This window comes from Lutzomyia longipalpis, chromosome 2, assembly GCF_024334085.1.
Source record: "Lutzomyia longipalpis isolate SR_M1_2022 chromosome 2, ASM2433408v1".
Taxonomy (NCBI): Eukaryota; Metazoa; Arthropoda; class Insecta; order Diptera; family Psychodidae; genus Lutzomyia; species Lutzomyia longipalpis.
The window spans coordinates 33,340,716-33,361,269 of record NC_074708.1 but is presented as its reverse complement, the minus strand read 5'-3'; the positions used below and the strand labels follow the sequence as shown (position 1 = coordinate 33,361,269).

Genomic DNA, 20,554 nt, shown 5'->3' with positions numbered 1-20,554 from the left:
CTCCGGAACACGACTTGCCAGACCCGTTCGAGGCGCGCCTAATTGAATGAGAGGGTTCCAATTAGGAGGAAGTAGGGAAGAAAAAAAAATCAAAATTTTAGGAAGGGGCGCATCTCTCCTTTTTCGAGAAAGGACGACCACTTGAATCTAATTATTTCGCAATCAATTAACATACCTCACGCGTTCTCCCCTCAGTGAGGCATCCTTCTCCCTTTTTCACGATACTCCATCCCTTCTTTCTCTTCAAAATTAGGCATGAAAAATACTAAAAGACTCCATTAATCTTTCACTCACATAATTTAATAATAATTTTTCAACCACCCCAGTATGATTGAGAACAAGAATTCTTTATTTTGATAGTTCTAAAATTTTTATTTTTCTCTCTCTGTGTGGTTTACACATCAATTTGTTTTCTCTGAAAAGTTCATCTCTTAGAACACTAATTAAATAATTTTCCTTTCTTTCTTAGCAAAAAGAGGAAAACCCATTGCTGATTTTTTCCTCTAACTCTATTCTTACACTTATTATCATAATTATATACTTCCATAATATACCAGTTATTTCTCATTATTTAGTTTTCATTTTTTTTTCAATTGTTTTGTTTATTTTAATAATAATAATGTAAGTAAAGTTCTAATGTGTTGATAAAAATATTATTTAAAGTTATTCTTTCCATTTGCGCCTTGCTCTAATCTGCTCTTTTCAACCTGAAAGAAAAATTAACAAATTAGTTAATTTAATATTTTTAATTATTTTTATTTTTTACATGGAGAGACTTTATAATAAAAAAAAAACATTTCGAAGGCTAAGTTATAAAACTTTCAAAGCTTGAGAAAGCTCAAATCCATTTAGAAAAGTTTTTTTTTATATAAAATTTAGCCGTCAAGATGTTTTCTTTTCAATTTTTCTGAAAGGATTTAACAAGAAAATTAATAAAAAAGGAACGTTTCCTGATGATGTAGTTGATGTTGAGACGTTGAAACTGACAAGAGACTGTGGGAAGAGTTTTACAAAATAAATGAATAATAAAGAAAATCTTTATAAATTTAAAACTTGATCTTGGATTCTAATTTTAATCAATGAAAGGAAAAAAAGCTAAAACTAATTTGTATAGAAATTTTTTGGCAATTTTTGTTAAATATATTTTTTATCAATTCCTTATTTATTTACGTTAAAATAAAATATGTAATTTATTTGTTTTTTAAAAAGAATAAAATTTTTGCTGTAAAATGGTTTTGTCTATATTTTTGTTGGTATAGGATAAATTCTTCCGATTGCGTCCGCCAAAGGACGGTAGGTCAACCCAAACGCATCCTTTCAATTTTAGGGCCAAAGCTTTCGACGCTTCTGTGCGTCTTTCTCAGTGGTTGGAATTTTTATTAAAATTTCTTATAAATTTTCTTTCTAATTACAATATTTCGTTAGAAAGAAAATTTATAAGAAATGTTAATAAAAATCCCAGCCACCTGAGGAAGACGCAAAGAAGCGTCGAAAGATTTGGCCCTAAAATTGAAAGGATGCGTTTGCGTTGACCTACTGTCTCTCTTGGCTGACGCAATCGGAAGGATTTATCCTATACCAACAAAAATACCAAATTCCGTCAGATTCCACTAGAGGGTTTTGCTATACTTTAAGTTATAATTTAGAAAAAAGTCAGTTAAACCCTTGAAATCACACTTAACCACATAAATCATCATAAATTTTTCATTTACCTATAAATAATTTGTAAAAGAAATGTTAAATAATAATAAAGAAATTCACTATTAAGTCTGTCTTTATTTGTTTTTAACTAGACTTGAGTTCTTTCAGTTATGCTTTGGTATTTTACGCTAGACTTAGCCTGTTTAATCAAGGACTAAGTTTTTTAGGCTGGGCCTAAGTTTCTTATGCCGACCGTAAGTTCTTTAAGGTCAGACCTTTAAGGTTTTAAGGTAAGGTCTGGCTGAATTAAGGCTATGCATTGAAATTCGTAAAAATCGTCAAGAAATGTTGTCAGAAGCTATTAAATATAGGTCTGATATAAATAAAATTAGGCCCAACTCAAAAAACTCAGGCCTAGTTAAAAAAAAACATAGTTTTAGATTCAAAACCTTCAGCCGGACTTAAACAGACTTAGTGAGTTTTAATCGTTTCACCTTACGATGAAGGATCAGTGAGTAAGAGCCAAGGTAAGAGCTAAGAATAAGGCAAAGCTTTCTCATTGGCAACAGTTCATTTTTAGGTGAAGTCTCGATGCAAAATCAATTTGAAGAGAATATCAAGAAATATTATTCAATTACTTTCAAAGGTTAAGCGTACTTAGACGCCAATAGACGGGATATGTGCAATAAAATGTGCTTGAAATTCTGCTTTCTATTGGACCTTGATTGCACACATTTTTCCCGCCATCATTAAATAAAACATTTGTGAGAGATCGATAAAAATATAGAAATTAATTTTTTTTTTAATGTCGAGGCATTGAATTCACTCATTGAAGTTTTATTGTTGGATTGGATTTGAATCAATTTTCGTCATTTTTTTTTAATGCTTTTTTTGTAAATAAAAAATTGTTGGATTCGCTAAACGGATAAATTCATTGAATGGAGTCATAAACGAGACATAAGTTAGTCACCAAGGGGTGTTTATCTGGTGAATATTTTAATTTCTCGGCGAATAATCCGAATATTTCCGAAGATCTGAATATTTTAATTCACATAAACATGTCTTACTCTTAAATCGACTTTACTTAAATCGAATAATTCGAAACCAACAAAACGAATTCATCACTTTTTCGGTTTTGAATTTAGTGCTTTTCGGCTTGAATTTACTACTTTTGGCTTGAATTTAGTTCTTTTGGGGCTGGAATTTAATCTCTTTTGGATTGATATTATACATATTTTTTAGGGCTCCGAAAAATCGAACTTTTCGATGCTTCGAATTGTTGTGAAAAAATCGAAGCACTGCAAAAGAACTGCTTCGTTTTTAAAATGCCTCGATTATTCGAATAATCGAATAAGATTCTAAGTTTAGAAATAACTTTTTTTCTGATAAAAAAAAACATAGTTAATTAAAAAAAAATCTTTAAAATCATATTCATTCACTTCTTTTTTCAGAAAGAAAATTACTTTTTATCAAAGGCGCTTCGCGCTTGAAGACACCTTCAAAAAAAAAAAAAAGATTAAAAAAATTTCTTAAGGACATTAGTTTGTATCAAAGGCGCTTCGCGCTTGAAGACACCTTCAAAAAAAAAGATTAAAAAAATTTCTTAAGGACATTAGTTTTTTTTATTAAAGGCGCTTCGCGCTTGAGGAGAATTTTATAATAAAAGTTCTTCAAGCTATGCAAATTCACAAAAAAAAGTCACAGCTCAATTGTGCATTTTAGCTGTGATTCTTTCTTCAAAGAAGCACAGCTTCTGTGTACACTCAAAAATACAAAGTCGTCAGATCGGGCTCAAACTTGGGATAAGCACGAATTAGGGTCCCTACATTCCAAAAAATGGTGACGCCAAAAATCTTTCCGGCCGGCCGTCCGTCCGTCCGTCCGGCCGGAATATAACGCTATATTGCAAGAGAACGGTAATAGATAGAGACTTGCGGTCAACGGCAAAGTTCATATATCGGGTGGAAGATATACGATTATGAAGTCAAATCCACCCCTCCCCCACCCCTCCGTCCGCCATTTTGAATAACCACCAAAATTTGCCACGATTAACGCTTTCTTAAAAATTTCTGCGCGTTGGCTGTAATTCGGCTCGCGAGTAAGTCTCTCCTCAAAATTTGCCCATCCTCAATTTTCAGTCAATTTCACATTTCACTGACAAAGAAAGAATCACAGCCCGTAAGTTTTACTTACCGTTCTTTCGCTTTATACTGTTCCATCCATGCTATATTTAATATTTATCTTTGCAGTTTTTATATATTTATCTTTGCATTTTTATATGTATATATCTATGCATTTATATATATTTTACTTCACTTTTATATATGTATATACAAGGTGGGCCAAAAGTTAATGCATGTGTTTGATCGTCTATATCTTTTGACTGGGTTGAGATATCTCAATGCGGAAAAAAGCAAAATGTAGAAAAACTCAAAAATTTTCATTTGCTTCCGATTTGAAGTCGATATCTAAAAAATTGTGGGAGCTAGAGCCAAAAATGTAAAAATTAAATTTTTTAGATTTTCGCAATATTTCATTTATGGAAAAAGTATCGCCAGGCATCTTTTTATGATTTAATGTTAACTTTATTTTGAAGTCCTGTCCTCAGCATAGTCATGGACTGAAAATAATGTCCCGAAGGTCACCTTCTCCATTGTTAATGCAAAATTTGTCATGTTTGAAAGTGTAATGCATCACATAGCCCAAAAAACACAAAAAAAAAGTTCCTAATCAAAGTTTGTGGATTTTTAATCAAAAAACCGCAGATTTTTTAAGGATTTCATAAAAAAATAAAGAATCACAGCTAATGAGTGGCTTAATGTCTTGGGACTTTGTGGGTCATGACAAGATCAGTTTCACAAGAAAAGTTTTCTTTGACCAAAAATTTGTTTAAAATTCGCATAATGAGCAACATTGTGTGAGTTGTTCCCGTTCTGCTGAAAGAAAAACAGAATTATGCTCCCAAAATTCGTAAATTCGGGAAGATGCTACAGAATCGTGTTCTGAGATATCCTTCTCTTGAATTTGTGAATTTGGGAGGATAATTCTGTTTTTCTTTCAGCAGAATGGGAACAACTCACACAGCGTTGCTCATTATGCGCGTAAGGACCAATGGGACATTTTTGACAGTTATGGTTAGTTAGTTTTTAATTATTGAGTCAAAATCAATGCAGGACCTTAGCTTTATGGTCCCTGAACACTTTGAGATCACAAAAGGATATCCCTAAAGATTTAAAGGATCAGTAAAAGCGAAAAAAAAATAAATCAGATTTTTGGCAAAAAATGTCTTTTTTGAGTTTTAAGAAAGCCCTAAAAATTAATTTCACGTCATTCCATCTTCTGGATTCATTTATGGTCCTTAGCGTCCCCAGAAATTAGGCCACTCATTTTTTATGAAATCCTTAAAAAATCTGCGGTTTTTTGATTAAAAATCCACAAACTTTGATTAGGAACTTTTTTTTTGTGTTTTTTGGGCTATGTGATGCATTACACTTTCAAACATGACAAATTTTGCATTAACAATGGAGAAGGTGACCTTCGGGACATTATTTTCAGTCCATGACTATGCTGAGGACAGGACTTCAAAATAAAGTTAACATTAAATCATAAAAAGATGCCTGGCGATACTTTTTCCATAAATGAAATATTGCGAAAATCTAAAAAATTTAATTTTTACATTTTTGGCTCTAGCTCCCACAATTTTTGAGATATCGACTTCAAATCGGAAGCAAATGAAAATTTTTGAGTTTTTCTACATTTTGCTTTTTTCCGCATTGAGATATCTCAACCCAGTCAAAAGATATAGACGATCAAACACATGCATTAACTTTTGGCCCACCTTGTATATTTTAAAACGTGTTGTCCATCCGCTTCGAATACCTAAAATGCTTCGAAGCTTCGAATATTTCAAAAAGCTTCGAAGCTTCGAATATCTAAAAATTACTCGAAGCTTCGAATCTTATTCGATTATTCGAATAATCGAAGCATTTTAAAAACGAAGCAGTTCTTTTGCAGTGCTTCGAATACGCTTCGATGCTTCGAATCACCGAAGCTTCGATGTTTAGATCGAAAGTCCGTGCCCTAATATTTTTTAGGAGTTTGATCCTAAATCTTTTTTTTAGGACTGAAAACCTTTTGCCTAGAATTTAGTCATTTCTCGACTTGAAATTACTAATTTTTAGGCTAAAATTAACTACTTTTCAGCTTTAATTTACATCTTTTTTGGGCTTAAACTAAAGATTTTTTTTAGGCATCTGTTTCTCAAACTAAAATTATTTTAAGACTAAAAACTTTAAAAACCAATATTTTGATATCTTTGGCGAATCATTCGAATATTGGCTAATAAATCGAATATTTCCGAAGATTCGAATAATTTCATTCAGATAAACAACCCCTTGTTAGTCACAAAAATGATCAAATTGATTGACTTGGACAAGATTTTCACGAAGAGAAAAACGACGCCACGTTTCTTTTTGGCAAGCAAATCTTTTTTTTTTTACTTTCAATAAAATGGAGTTGGAGGACTCAAATCTTCCTCCTCAGCTTCTCCACCACCCTGCTGATTGTCCGCAATTGCTCCAAGGTAAACTGTGTCAACTTCTTCTTCATCCCAAAAATCGTAATAAACTTTTCCGGGAAATATATTTTTAGCAAAAAGAAAAAAGTTTGAGGCTAAAAGCTAAGAAATGGGGGGTTTACTCACCAGCAATGCCGGCAATGGCTTCTGACGCAAAGTATTTGACGTCCACGTCTTTGTCGGTATTCAGAGTGTCCAGGACTGGCTTCACCTGCGTCTCAATGGCTGTAGTGTCGATAAAGGGTGAGATCTTCTGGAGCGTCTTGGCCACATTGAAGCGCACATTGGCCACGAGATCCGTCGCAAGGGCAACCACTGTTGGCAGAAGGACACGCGTAGTGATCTCCGTGCCGCACACCTCAGCGAGGACATTGATGCAGAAGAGGCACGTCATGCGGTGCAGGTAGTTCTTGTTGCGCGACATGACGAGAATCATGGGGATGATGGCGGTTTCTGCCCACGCAGCACCAAATTGCTCAACGAGCTTCTTCATATTCTGCGCTGCCGCCTCCCGGATGGCGTACACGTGATCATTCAGCCATCCCATGCACAAAGCTCGCAATTTCTGGTCAAAGAACTCCTGCCCCAGCTGCCCGGCCAGCAGAGGCATGTACTCAATGATGGCCAAACGAACACGCCATTTTGTATCCTCTGCCAGCTCAACAATCGCCGGCAGCAGGTTCTGCGACAGCTGCTGAATCCCAATCACGTCATTCACGCATTCCAAGTTTGAGATTATATTCAGGCGAACTTCCGGGCATTCGTCCTTGAGCTGAATAAGGAACAGCGGCAGGAGATGCTCCACCGTGTTGGACATCCCAAGGATTGGGCTCAAACCCATAATAACAGATGCCAGGGCTGACTTGACGTGCTGATTGGGATCAGATACGAGCTCCTTCACGTACGGAAGGATTGACGTCATGATGATCTGCACGCGATTCGTTTTGTCCAAATTAGTGCAGAATTCCTTCACTTTTGTGGCTGCAGCTGCACGAACCTCAGCCTCTGAGTCCTTCAGTAGATACTAAAGACAAAAATTTGTTTTTTTTTTTGCGTTAATCATTAGTCATCACTGAATGAGAATTTTATTTTTATCTCATGATTATGTCAATAGGAAGGAATTTAGCAGAAATAGACGTACCTGGAAAGCGGGCACAAGGTCGGTTTTAGTGATCTCAGGCCCAAGAGCTTTCTGGAGTTCCGTGAAGTGATCAGCCACCATGTAGCGGACGCGCCAGGAGGAGTCTCCGGCGCATTGACGCAACGTCGGCATCACCAGATGCTCCAGCTCATCCTGCTGAAGCAACTGCGCGATGCTGACGCACGCCTCTACAGCCAGGAGACGCACCGAATCCTGGTCATCCTGTGCCAAATGCACAAACATCGGAATAATGTCGGATTTAAGTGATTCCGGTTCCACAACTTTTGCAAATTCCCCGAGTTTGCTGGCAGCAGCCCGTCGTACCATTGGTGTCTCATCCAAACAGAGCTTCCGGAAACTAACGCGCAATTCCGCTCGCACGGGCTGCGAGACGCGTGGATAGCACACGGACAGTAGTCCACACGCTGAAGTGCGCGAGGTGAACCAATCCCCGGTGACGAGACGCTGGAGCGTGGGTACGACACTGGCTTCCAAGTCAGCCGCACTATGTTGTGCAGCAACAATCCGGAGGGACTCCACGGCCTTATCGCGCACCACTGTCTCCTCCACCGTAGCCAGGGACTCGAGTGGCGGCAAGAGGTACATGGCGTACTCGGGCCCACCAACGAGGCTCGTAAATTGCCCCAATTGATCGGCAAGCGCCAGCAACACCTCATCCTCGTCATAAATGGTTTCCGTGAGGAAGGGAATGAGCTCCGTGCGGGTTCGCTCCTCACCCAGGGCCAGGGCAATGGTCGAGAGTTTCTTAATGGAGTTCAGGCGCAGCTGGAAAAGCAGCAAGTAAGCACGGAAAAAGGGGTGCGTTCATCCCAAAACTCCCGGAACATCGCCATTGTGCAAAAAAACACGAGACGCACGGAAAAACTCACCTGGATGTCCTCATTCTTCAGCTCATCGATGAGCACCGCAATGGGGTACAGCGAATCGTCGGATGCCTTGTCCTCATTCATCTTTTTGGTAGTGGGAAAGTCACTAATTTTCTGGAAAAACGGAGAAAATTTGTCGCAGGAAAAAAACGCACACACGTATCTTTTTTGACAGATTCTATTATTTGTGTTCGTCACGAGTGGCGCTAATGCGGCGGTTCAATTTGCCTATTTTGAGGGGCAAACAACTTTTCGTTATTTTCAAAAAGAAAATTCGTTAATGTTAGGAAAGTTGTAAAAATAATTGATCAGGCCGTAGAAAAATGTAATCACTTCGTAAAAAAAAAAACATGATTACATGTCGTAAAAATATGTAAGTCAATCATAACGCGTCCAGTTATTAAAGTTGGTATACCACAACGCGGATGGGTCAGTCTATGCGTTGTAATTTAATTTCTGAGTAGATTAGTAGGCAAAGTCGATTTTTTGTAAAATTTAACAAATTGACAGATTAAAATGCTCATATCTGAAGTTCTATAAAACCTACAGAAATTTCTTGACTAGTTCTGGAAAGGTATTGAAATAAGCTATAATCTGACATATATTTCGATACATTTCAAGGTCACCTCCAGAACACAAAATGGCGGATTTTTGTTCTACCAAAACAGTTTTTTGCACTTTTTGTCCTCAAGGAATGGTTCTAGAGGTTTTTGATGTTCTAGAAAGTTGTAGAGTTTTGCATAACCTTTAATTTGATACCAAGTTGAGCCGAATCGGACAAGCCGTTCAAGAGATATGGCTCTTAGAAATTTTCAAATTCAAGAATTTTTCAAATGGCTATATCTTCTAAACGGCGACATAGATTTTCTTCATTTTCGGGCTGGTGAAAGATATTGAGTCAGGCTACAACATATCAAAATTTAAAAGAAATCTATGATCGGGGTTCGAAGATATTGCCCCTTAAAGTTAGGCAATTTTTGTTTTTGTATTTAGCGCCTCTTGCAGACATTTTTAGAACTTGGAATGTTCTAGATAGTTGTAGAGCTTCTTAAAACCTTTAATTTGATACCAAGATGAGCAAAATCGGTCAAGCCGTTCTCAAGTTATATCGAAAAAACGCTTTTTGCTTTAGACCGCCATATTTGCTAAACGGCTTGACCGATTGTCAAGTATGAATTGTTGATGAAAACGTCTCACTGAGCCCTACAACATACTAAAATTTCAGACCTCTAACTATAAGGAAAGTGGTTGACAATATTCCAAAATGGCGGATGGCGGCCATCTTGGATTTCGAAAATTCGAAAAAAAGAAAATTTACACTCACATTTCTAAAGAAAACTTCAAACCGGAAGTCTCTATCTTTTACCGTTCTCGACTTATAAGGCAAAGTATGGCGCACCGGCCGGCAGGCCGGCCGGCCGGATCAAAAATTTTCCACCACCATTTTCGTAATGTGGGATGTGCAAAACGTGCTCATACCAAGTTTGAGCCCGATCCGAGGTGGTCGGTTTTTCCGACGATTACAATACTTGGTATGCCACGATTGTGGTATACCAACTAATAACGGCGTAAAATAATATGATCATGCCGTAGAAATAATCCCATCGTAAAAAGATTAATACATGCCGAAAAATTATGTAAAAATGACGTAAAATAATAGAAACGTGCCGTAAAATAAAGGGATCATGCTGTAAAAATATGTAATCATGTCGTAAAAATATGTAAAAACTAGTCAACCCGAGCCCCCAATCACGTGTGAGCAAACTCCATTTTAAGCTATAAAAGGGGGCGTATATTAGAATGGGGATGAATAATACGGTACCCCGAAAAATTCTAAAAATAAAAAAATAAAAAAAAAATAAAAAAAAAGACCCTTCAGCAGGTAGAAAATGGGGAAAAATCAATTTTTATGTGGGGGCGCTATAAAGGGGGGTTGGGGCGGAATCCCATATAGCGCTTGCAACTCGTATTGACCCCCTCTACCCCCATACCAAATTTCATCAAGATCGGCCCAGCGGTTTAGGAGGAGTTCATGTGCCACAAACAGACAAACAGACTTTTCAGCTTTATATATTAAGAAGATGACGTAAAATAATAGAATAACGTGCAGTAAATTAATGGGATGAAGGCGTAAAAATATTATAACGGTGTAAAATAATGGGATCATGCCGTAGAAATATGTAATCACACCGTAAAAACATTAATACATGTCGTAAAAAATATGCAAAAATAATTACATACCGAAAAAATATGTGAAAATGAATGACGTAAAATTATAGAATTTTGTCGTAAAATAATGAGATCACACCGTATAAATATGTAAACACATCGTAAAAAGATTTAATACATATCGTAAAAATATGCAAAAAACATTACGTGCTGAAAAGAATGCAAAAATGACGTAAAATAATGGAAACGTGCCGTAAAATAATGGGATCAAGCCGTAATAAATATAATAATGGCGTAAAATAATGGGATCATGCCTTATGTGATCATGCGGATCATGCCGTTTCTCTAGACACAGCTTTTTTCTACAACATTTACAAAAACAATTTAAAATTTCTTTTTTCAGCGCAACGAAATACCCTTTAAATAACAAAAAATTCACTCTGAATTTGAGAGAAAATAAATGTACATACATAAAATACAAAAAAAATATAACCACTGAATAAACACATTCATTCTATGATCAACTGTTGGGGTCGAGTTGGAGCTCCTCCTCTGCGCTCGAAAAAAGATTATGATACAAATACATTTACCCATTGCTCCCCCATGGAGTCCAATAAAAATAACAATTCTGTGGCTTACATAAATTGGACGCTTTTGAATAAATCATCAAATTTTTATGCTATTTTTCAGCCGCGTATGATTTTTTTTGCTGCGTACTCACAGGGGTACCATTCATAGAAAGAATATCATTATTGTTGGTGCACAGCACACCCCCTTCGTGGTGGTTCGCATGGGGCAGTAGCAATTTAGTGTAAAAAAAATAAATTGAACTCTGTGCACGCAGAAAAATCCCATGGGATCATCAATCAATGGGAAAGGTCGGGAGGGGGTTAGACCACCCTCATGGGGGTGGTGTGTGCGTTGAAATTAAAAATGTAGCAAATCTGTCACTTGGGAGGAATTCTCATGCGCCCCACATAAAAATGCTTTATGGTTATGTGCATTGCGTCATTGTTGCGGGAAATTCTTCTCGACATTTGGCATTGCTCCCCCCATCATAGGGGGTCTCACCCCCTTTTCAGCATTGATCATTTTGAATTTTTTGTTGTTGAAAATTTTAGTATCTTATTTATGTGCTCGATTGAAACATTTTATCTAATCTTTTTTTTTTATTTGTTTCTGAACAACATAACCGAAACATAACAATCCATCAATGTTCTGAAAGAAATTAAATCTGTGAGAAAAAAACATTATTTGGGACACTTGGGGAAAATAGACCACGAAGAAAGTCTTAAAATGTTTAAGAAAAAAATTTGAGAAAAAACTTTAACTCATCCCAATAAAGCAATAAAACGATATGGAATTTCCGTTGATCATTTATCAATCCTTTCAATCAACAACATAGTACACAACAGCATAGAAATCGACAGCCCAAGAGTAATTTAAAATGAAAAAAAAATCTAAAACTTACAAGAGGAAGAGAAGAAAAATTTTTAAGTTTTTTTTCTTGCACTTGAGTTTCACATTTCATTACATCATTTATATTGTTTTATTAGTTGTTTAGAACATTCTACGACATTGCGCGGTGATTTATGACAAAAGTTGGTCTCGATAGTTCAATCTTTTTTGGCGAAAAGAACATCCACCACTGGACTATGGGAGCTCCTCCGAAAAAGGATGCTAAAGTTTCTCTCGAGACGAAGAATTGTCGTCTGGAGAGACATTGTAAAAGGCGGATCTGGGGGGACGGGGGACGGGTGCTGTATAGCGGAAGTAGGTGAAAATATTCACAATTTCCACAATTTATGGCAAGTTTATAGGGAAACAGAGAAAAATAATAAATTCTCTTGGCAGACGGCGGCAAAAAAGTGAGAAATGCTCCTGAATTGACTTCTTTGAGAGCAATGGCGAGGGTGTGGTGCTGTTCTCGTGTCAAATAGTTTGAGCAATTGCTCATCAATTGTCCGAGTTAGTTTAATTGGAAAACTTTGTCCACACTCCTCTTTCATTGCTTACATTATTTGGCGTACTTTAACCACCCACTTTCCCCGTTCCACCCTATTCTACAATGTGCTCCTAGTCTGATCCTGTGTGGGTGAGTTCCTATGGCCATTTTCAGCTAAATTTGTACCACGAGGGAGTTTGTGGCTGCGCGAAAAATATAATACATAGAAAATGAAATGAGCTTTGAATACGTAAATTTCAAATTGACTTATTTATGTGGATTAAGTAAAGTTTAATAGGATTTTTGGGAAGTTTTCTTGGATGACTTGCCCTGGGGAATTTTCTTTTTTTTTGTGAGAAAATTGGTTAAATTTAAATATACGGCAGTTAATAACTTTTGCCACTACAAAAGAGAAAGAAAACAAAGACAACAAAATTAACGTATTTTACAAAACATTATTGAACATAGAGAGTGGGAGGAAAAGAAAATTCACCTCTTATTGTTTTTTCCCTCCAGCTAATCCCACCGCTGACACCATTTGTATAGCAGCACTTCCTGCTATCATCACCATTGAATTTAAGAAATAAAAAAAAACTGATGCACGTAGTCACCTCATTTTTTTTTTATCTCTCCATACCCGGGTGTGTTAATTTATTTTCATTGTTAGTGTCACACAGCAAAAATAATGCAAGAGTACCACAGTAATTTTTAATATATTCACGTAATATACTGGCCGTGTGTAAATTTGCAGAGAGGTAAAAGTTAACTATGGGTAATATTTGTTGACCTTTTTCCCTCCCCCTGCGACATTCTGTCCCTCATGCGGGAGATGGGGCCACATGGGGCGAGTTTTTCGGCCATCTCTCAACATATAACACAAAACCCAATCTTTTTGGCTTGGGCAATAATTTAAGTTGTGGAGACACTTGTGTAATTTCCCCTGGAAAATTGTACGTTATTGCGGTGGGCAGATGACAGTTTTCTGCCTGACCACAAATCTCATTTTCGGCCACCCCCCTGTGTGTGTGGGTGGTGAGGTAGAGGGTGCTTTCGAGGGAAAGTGAGAGGGATTACCGTGAAGGGGGAGTCTCATAATAACTTCATATGTCAGCGAGGGTCCGGCCCAGATGAGCTTCATATATATTCCTCTCCTGCTGCCTTTCTGGCTGAGACTTTCATGAGCAGCAGGGTAGCTGACATATCCAACAGTTCCAATGCACGCGCTTATTTATATAGCAATGTGAATTGAATGCTATATACATACATATAGTTTGGGCTTCTGTTTTACACATTGTCATAAACTAAATTGCATTGTTTGCTGACGAAATTGGTATTTAGAGGAAAATTATAGAACTACATTTGCTGTGTGAAAATTTTAGCACAAAACTGTGCCCACATGATATCGCTTTTGTAATTTATTGCGTATTAGTGGGGGGCTATTGAAGTGAATGACATGAGGGCATTTTCATCAATGAGAGAATGTCTCTTTATTAGCATTTATAATATGTAGATTAATGTGTGCAAGGACATGATACTTGAGGAGGTTTTTTGTCAAGAAAATCTTGATGTTTTTGAGTCTTATGATTTTTTTTTTCAATTCTGCTATAGAACCTGAGAAAGGACTCAAATTGTCCGACATGTCGGGTTTAAATAAAATTCTTTAAATCAGAAAATTTTGACTGAAAATCTGAGCGTCATCATTATAACATTTTTTTCTCAATATTGGGAAAATCTGTATATTATTATACGGAAAAATCTATTGTACATACATAGGTAGGTATGTATATTATACAGTCAATATCTGAATATGATTTAGGAGTTTAGACATATTGTCAGGATTCACATGAATCTGTGTGAATTTATCGTACTATGAGTCGGAAACTGACCCCATGGAAATCTCAACTGTTGAAAATGCTCGTGTCACACCCATTTCCTTGGAGATGTGGCCGTTGACTGCTTTCACCCCATGTCATAATCACAGACCATCCCTCCCCCTTTTCATACAGAAATCCTTGGTGAGCTTCGTGTGTATAATTATTGGGTTATACGCCACCTCTTGTGGGTTCCTGGCATAGGCATATATGCCAGCACCCAGCTGCGATGAACATCCTCATGACGTGCTATGGAGGCGGATCAAGGAGGATATAGAGCAAATGTATACATATATGGGAGAGACAGGTCGTACCTTTCCCTTGCTCGAGAGAGAGAGAGAATAGTTGGTCACAAATAGTCTCAAGATGTGGCTGAATGTTTGAATAAAATGCAAATTAATTTCAACTGTAATGGTGTGAGAACATCCATCCTCAAAGGCACAAATCTTCAAGTCACTTTCACCCTCTGCACATTGTTGAATTCAACACCACCCAAGTGCAGAATGGTGCTACTACTGCACCCCACACTGGGGGATCTCTTGAGTCCTAAATTTGATCTCTCCTTGTATCTCATGGCGTTCTCAATATGCAAATCGACCCACATAACCATCTAAATGGATTAAGACAGCAACGAGATGGGCTAAAGAAGTTTTCTGACAGTTACCGTGCATTCTGCCAATATGTACTATGAAGTTATAATGCATAGTCTTTGCTTATATTATGTGTATTTTAGACAGGGATGTTCCAAAAAGGACCTCTCGCATTCTACCAAGGGGATGTACAGATAGATTTCGCGATAAACCAAGCCCAAGGGTTGAAAATAACATTTTTCTTGAAGAATATTTGTTTCTAGTAAAACTTTTTACTCACTCTGAAATTAAGGGTCAGATTAAGGTCATCTTCCCCTAAATTAAAGTCTTGATTGAAATTATAAGACTTCATCGTCTTTAAAAATGAACTTTAGAGCTTAAAAAATGCTGTAAAATTTGAATATCTAACCGAAATGCACCATACGCGATCAAAAGGAGTCATAAATCAAATTTATATTTTTCATTTTTAATGGTTTAGAGATTCTTTCTTAAATTCCAGAAGCGATATACTCCACCAGATTATTATCGCAAAATGTTTCTCGCGTCTTTTTTTTCTCTTACAACTCCCAGCATATAAAAGTCCTTTCATCTTTCTTTTTCACAGTGAAACTTCCACCATGAGAGTGATTTACTGTCAAGCTGGGAAAAGGAATATCCATTAGATACTCGCGTAACTTTCGAACCATGACGTGACCTCGATTGACAAACCCCATCCCCAGTAGTGCTGCAATTTCCCAGATACTCAAGCATAATGCTCAGTATGTATATGCTAACAATTTCCAGGAAATCACAATGGTTGCGCGAGGTGTGAGAGCATTGTCACCACACCAGCAACATATCTCCATTGTGTTCAGTGAACCCCAAAATTATTGTGATTGCATCTTTTGTTGGTTAGTGTCGGTGAATTTTGGGGAGCTTCGCCAGCACCCTTCACATTGTCCATAAAATTTTATTGACATGCGATTTTCCAGTGTTACTGTAGCCATACGCGATCGAACCCCATGGTGGTTGGGATGCTAAATTTGGACAACCCGCAGCGCCGATATTTTTTTTTTATCCTGCAACATACCCAGTAAATATCATGACGCCTCGTAAAAAAATGCTTGATGAAGAATCCCCTCGTAAGCTCCATAATGCCTGGTCATATTCATCCATAAATATTCAGAAGAGATGAGAGAGAGAGAGTCCTTATATTATGCTTTGTAATAAATATTACCTATACGCGCATATTCAATTGTCTTGAAAAAAATGAAACTAATGAAAAAAAATCCACAATTTTCTAACATAGTTTTCACGTTGGAAATTAACTGCATTTAGAATACAAAATGACATGTGAAGGAGCAAAGTGAGAAAAATAACTCCCCTTAGGGGCAATAAATTGCAATTTTGTCAAAAAGCTCGCTATGCTTTTTGTAAAAACTTTCTGCCATTTTCATCTGCGTCTGCCAACGCGCCATTAATTGCAATTTCAATTAAGCATTTTCCACCATGAATTCGCAGGTGGAAAAGCTATATAGTCCTCTGTGCTTTTATTCTGTGTGAGAGCTTTTTCTCTCCCACCAAATATTTTCCACCACTCTATTTGACAATTATTCTGATAAATTGTGCGAGGTATACATAACTTTTTTATTTGGTTCCTCCACTAGATTTTTCCAATGGATGACACTCTAGCCATTTTCACGTGGAAAACATTTTTTTTGGTATAAAATGTGGAGAATTTTGGAATATTATCATACAAATAAAATTTATATTGTGTGATACTTTATTGCACAAAAATTGTCAATTTTAAACACCTACAATGGACACCACGAGCACTTAATAATGGAATAATTGTCAATTTATGAGAACTGTGGGTTGCATATTGAAATATGGAGTGTTAAATTTTGCTCTCAAATTCAACAAATTAATTTTAATTCCAAAACCACCCCTCTACAAATCACATGTCCACGCTGTCATTGTTGACGAATGGGGTTGGTTTAATGTTGTGAGTGGTGGAGGTGCAATTGAATGGGAAAATTACCGAAAAACATACATTCATATAGCCCTGGCCATGGGAATGCAATTTGTGATTTATTAATTAATAATTTCCCCCATTTGCGTGGGTGTGCGGGGGTGAATTGAATCAACTAAACAAGTGAAATTAAGTTCTGCTTTTCATGTGCCTCCACCCCTCCACAACCCCTCATCCTCTTGTGCCGCATGATCATCAGCAATCCATCAGTGTGCTGGCGCAAAGAAACCTGGGTGCGGGTGGAGTCATTTGCATTTTTAGTGGGGAAATTGATTAAAAGTGGGAAGACTTTTTCAGCAACACCCTCGCCCCACACCTTGGGGTTTAATTCACTTATACCTCACCTCAAATTGTGTACAGGCACCTAAATTAAACAAATTTAAATTAATGACCCCAACCTCTCGAGAACGTGTGAGGTCATTAAGTTGAGTGCGACTACCGAGGATTGGAGGGTTTATACACCTAAATTGCATTCGGGAGGAAAAACCCGTCACTGGATACGTCTCGCTATTAACTTAGCACAACGGATTTCCCAGCAGGGTTTCTCTCTCGCCCGAAAAGAAGATCTCCCGGTATACTTCTCGACAGAACTCATTTGCGAAATACAATGCCGCACATAGTGAAATTAACTCGGGATTGGGGACAAATGTCTGATGGATATAAATTTAGTCTTTGCCTGTGAGTGGGAGTCAAATACGGAATGTTATATTTTTTTCAAAAATGTTCACTCTATCTCACAATTTTCGGTAATTTTAGTCGTTTGACGTTTACTGTAGGGGAGACCGGGGTTAAAAAAGTCACTTAAGGGTTTAGAAAAAGCTCAAAATATCATATTTCCCAAATATATAGAGCCTAATGTATAGTTAATTTCTTTAGGAAATTTACTGCCCTACAACTCTTTCTTAGATCATTTTGTTCTATCTAGATAGGAAATATGATATTTTAGGCTTTTTCCAAACCCTTAAGTGACTTTATTAGCCCCGCCCTCCCCTACTGTTTGATGTATTTTTCTGACTTTTAGTAATATCTTTTGTAATATTTGACATTTCTTTTTTAACGTTTGACATTAATTTTCAAACGTTTGATATTGTTCTTTTTTATGTTTCGTGTTTCTTTTCTATAGTTTTTTTTCTTTTTGAAGATTGATAATTTTTTTTAACGATTGACGTTTCTTATCTTACATTTGTCGTTTATTTTGTAATGCTTGAAGTTGTTTTTCTAACGTTGAATGTTCATTTCCTGTCATGTTTTACTTATTTTTTAATTCGTTCTGGTTTGATCTATCTTCAATAAGGCTCGTTGTTTCTTTTATAACCTTTAACGTATTTTTTAGGAATTTAAAATTCATTTAAAATTATTAGTTGGTATACCACAATCGTGGCATACCAAGTATTTTTAATGCAATTTTCAGCCAGGAAAGAATTTCTTTTCATCTTTAAAAAATAGAAATGAACTACATAAGCTTTTAGAATGTAACCCGCTCAATGACTAACACCACAGCTGCAGTGGCTACAATCACAAAAGGGTAAAGGCTGGTTAGTTGGATGGAAATGCGATCAATCGTTTTGTATGCATTGTTTGGATTCATTTGCTCATTGCGACAAAGAGTCAATGCATTGTAAATGTTTCTAATTAAATCAACCAAAAGGGACATGAAGCTATATCTACATTATTCAGTTTGCTTCCTCCATTGGTCCATCCATTTTCAAAATTGTACGAGGGGGGTTTGGGGGAAATTCGAAACTCGGCGCCCCTATGTGAAGGTAATTCAATTCTTCCATCGATACATCATGGATTTCATCCTTGGTGGATGCTATATGCTTTATGGCACCACAGGATTGGTTTATGGAACTCTCTGTGAGCCACCGATGTTGCAGGCGGGAGCGGAATTTGATGATCATGGTGTGTTAGGAGAAGCGAATAATCCCTGTGGCGATTTTCAATGAAAATTCCACCACATCGTAAATTGCGGAAGCGCCCTGCAATCAAATCATTTCACATGGCTGCATAATCAATCAAGTGGCGCAAAACTTGGTGGGGATTAATCACTGATTCAATTTCTGCATGTATGAATTTTAAATGCAATTGAGATTTTCATATTTTTGCGCCTTTTCCACCTCCTCAACTTGCCGCATGTGGGTGTTGTCAGTGGGCTGGTTAGATTGGAGCACTGCTCTCGTCGTATTCCCATATCGCAAATGAATGCAATCGGAGCATGGAGGGATTTTTGCACTCAGGAGTGGCGCTCTGTTTGGCAAATTGTGCAGATATTGCAATATTCGACGGTCTGCGGTAAGGCTGGGGGGACTGGGGAATGCGGAAAATGGCAATTTCTATTCTTGCTGTTTTTTCCAAAAGTGCCTACAGGGGTTTCAGAAAAACCACCCCTTACCCGCTGTCACCGGTGGTGAGATTTCTCTATTTATGTTTTGTCTGCATGGGATTTACATTTTGTCGCCCAGGTATTGCCTCTTCGCATGTTGCAGAAAGCGGAGGATTGGTGAAGCTCGCATATGGAAAATTCTTCATTTAAAATGGGTGAGCATGAAATTTTATTGTTGCATCGTTGGCATGAAAAAAAAAAAAGAAATACGCTCCGAAAGAGATTGCACTCAAAAAGGGAGAAGGGGTGGTTGCGATGAAGCAGTAAAGGCGTTGGAAGCTGCAGGGGAAGTACAAACTCATATTTTTTTTTCTGTGAAGAATTTGTGAATTTTTCCCAAGAGCATAATATGAGAAGATTTATGTGTATTCACATAACTGTGGTGTATTTTGTTGTTGTTGCTGTTGTGAAATACGATGACAGAAATAGAGTTTTTTTCTTTTCAAAGGTGTTTTCTTGCTGAATATCGACCTTTTTAAAAATAAAAAAAAAATTTTTTAATTAATTACAATATAGCTCTACCTTTTGCACAATCGATGCGAGCAACCTCAATGAGCATTTTGTATGTACATCAATTTCTATAATGAGCTACCCTTGTGTTGTCATAAAACAATCTAACAAGAAGTAAGAAATTCCTGCCAATGCGCCACGATGGCTATCATTTTTCCTTATGGGAATGCCTTAGCACATGATTTTTCTCGAAGGAGGTCGAAATACACCATGAGATATATTGCTCTTTACAACATACATATTTATGCCCACTTGAGATATTTTGCAAGAGAATCAGGGTGAAAATTTCCACTCTGTGATTCTCTTGTATGGTGTTAAGCCAATTGCAGAGCAATAAAATTTAACCCCATCCCCGTGTGGATTTTGTATAAAATTTTGTGCCAAAATGTCTTTGGTTTTTTCGGTGGTTTGGGAAAGCTTGTAGGCAAAGAAATTTTGTCGAAGATGGGGGGATGACTAAAAGAGGAATAAAATGAGCGGAAATGCAGGGGTTTGGGGGAAAATTGTTGTTCTGGGTTTTGAGATAAACCTCTAGAGGAGTTGAACGCGGGAAAAAAGTTTATTTATTACCCTCGGAAGCATAAATTCTCAGTTCAAACACCAAAAGATGCTCTACAGACAATTAAGTTTTTGAGACATTGCCTCGTGTTCTTCAATATTGTCCACAATTTTTCACTGTATGTCCGACAGAAAGGAACAATTTTGATCATTTTACCCTCTCAAATTGTCTCTTTTTTTAACCTCTTTCTGGGATTTCTGAGAATTTATTATTTATTAAAATAGAAAAATTACCCAAACTTCATGAAAAATTGTCTTTTGAATTTCAGTGT

General features: G+C 37.0%; 3 protein-coding genes across 4 annotated transcripts in view; 2 read left to right on the top strand and 1 right to left on the bottom strand.

Annotated features, from left to right (window-relative positions):
• Positions 1-8,438, bottom strand: part of LOC129790211 (serine/threonine-protein phosphatase PP2A 65 kDa regulatory subunit) — a 620,353-nt gene extending 611,915 nt beyond the window's left edge. The window contains exons 1-4 of one of the 2 annotated variants that reach the window (XM_055827599.1): positions 8,249-8,438; positions 7,359-8,144; positions 6,344-7,241; positions 345-707 (exon numbers count right to left, since the gene is read on the bottom strand). In XM_055827599.1, the coding sequence (XP_055683574.1) occupies positions 703-707; positions 6,344-7,241; positions 7,359-8,144; positions 8,249-8,329 (1,770 nt within the window). In that variant the 5' untranslated portion in view covers positions 8,330-8,438 and the 3' untranslated portion in view covers positions 345-702. Of the gene's footprint in view, positions 1-344; positions 708-6,105; positions 7,242-7,358; positions 8,145-8,248 lie in introns of those variants that run through there. The other variant, XR_008750540.1, reaches the window with a different exon arrangement.
• LOC129790123 (WD repeat-containing protein 19) overlaps positions 1-20,554 on the top strand; it is an 829,031-nt gene that overhangs the window by 105,055 nt on the left and 703,422 nt on the right. The gene's annotated exons all lie outside the window — the stretch shown is intronic.
• The window catches only part of LOC129790155 (protein O-mannosyl-transferase TMTC2-like), a 433,518-nt gene that overhangs the window by 237,627 nt on the left and 175,337 nt on the right, over positions 1-20,554 (top strand). The gene's annotated exons all lie outside the window — the stretch shown is intronic.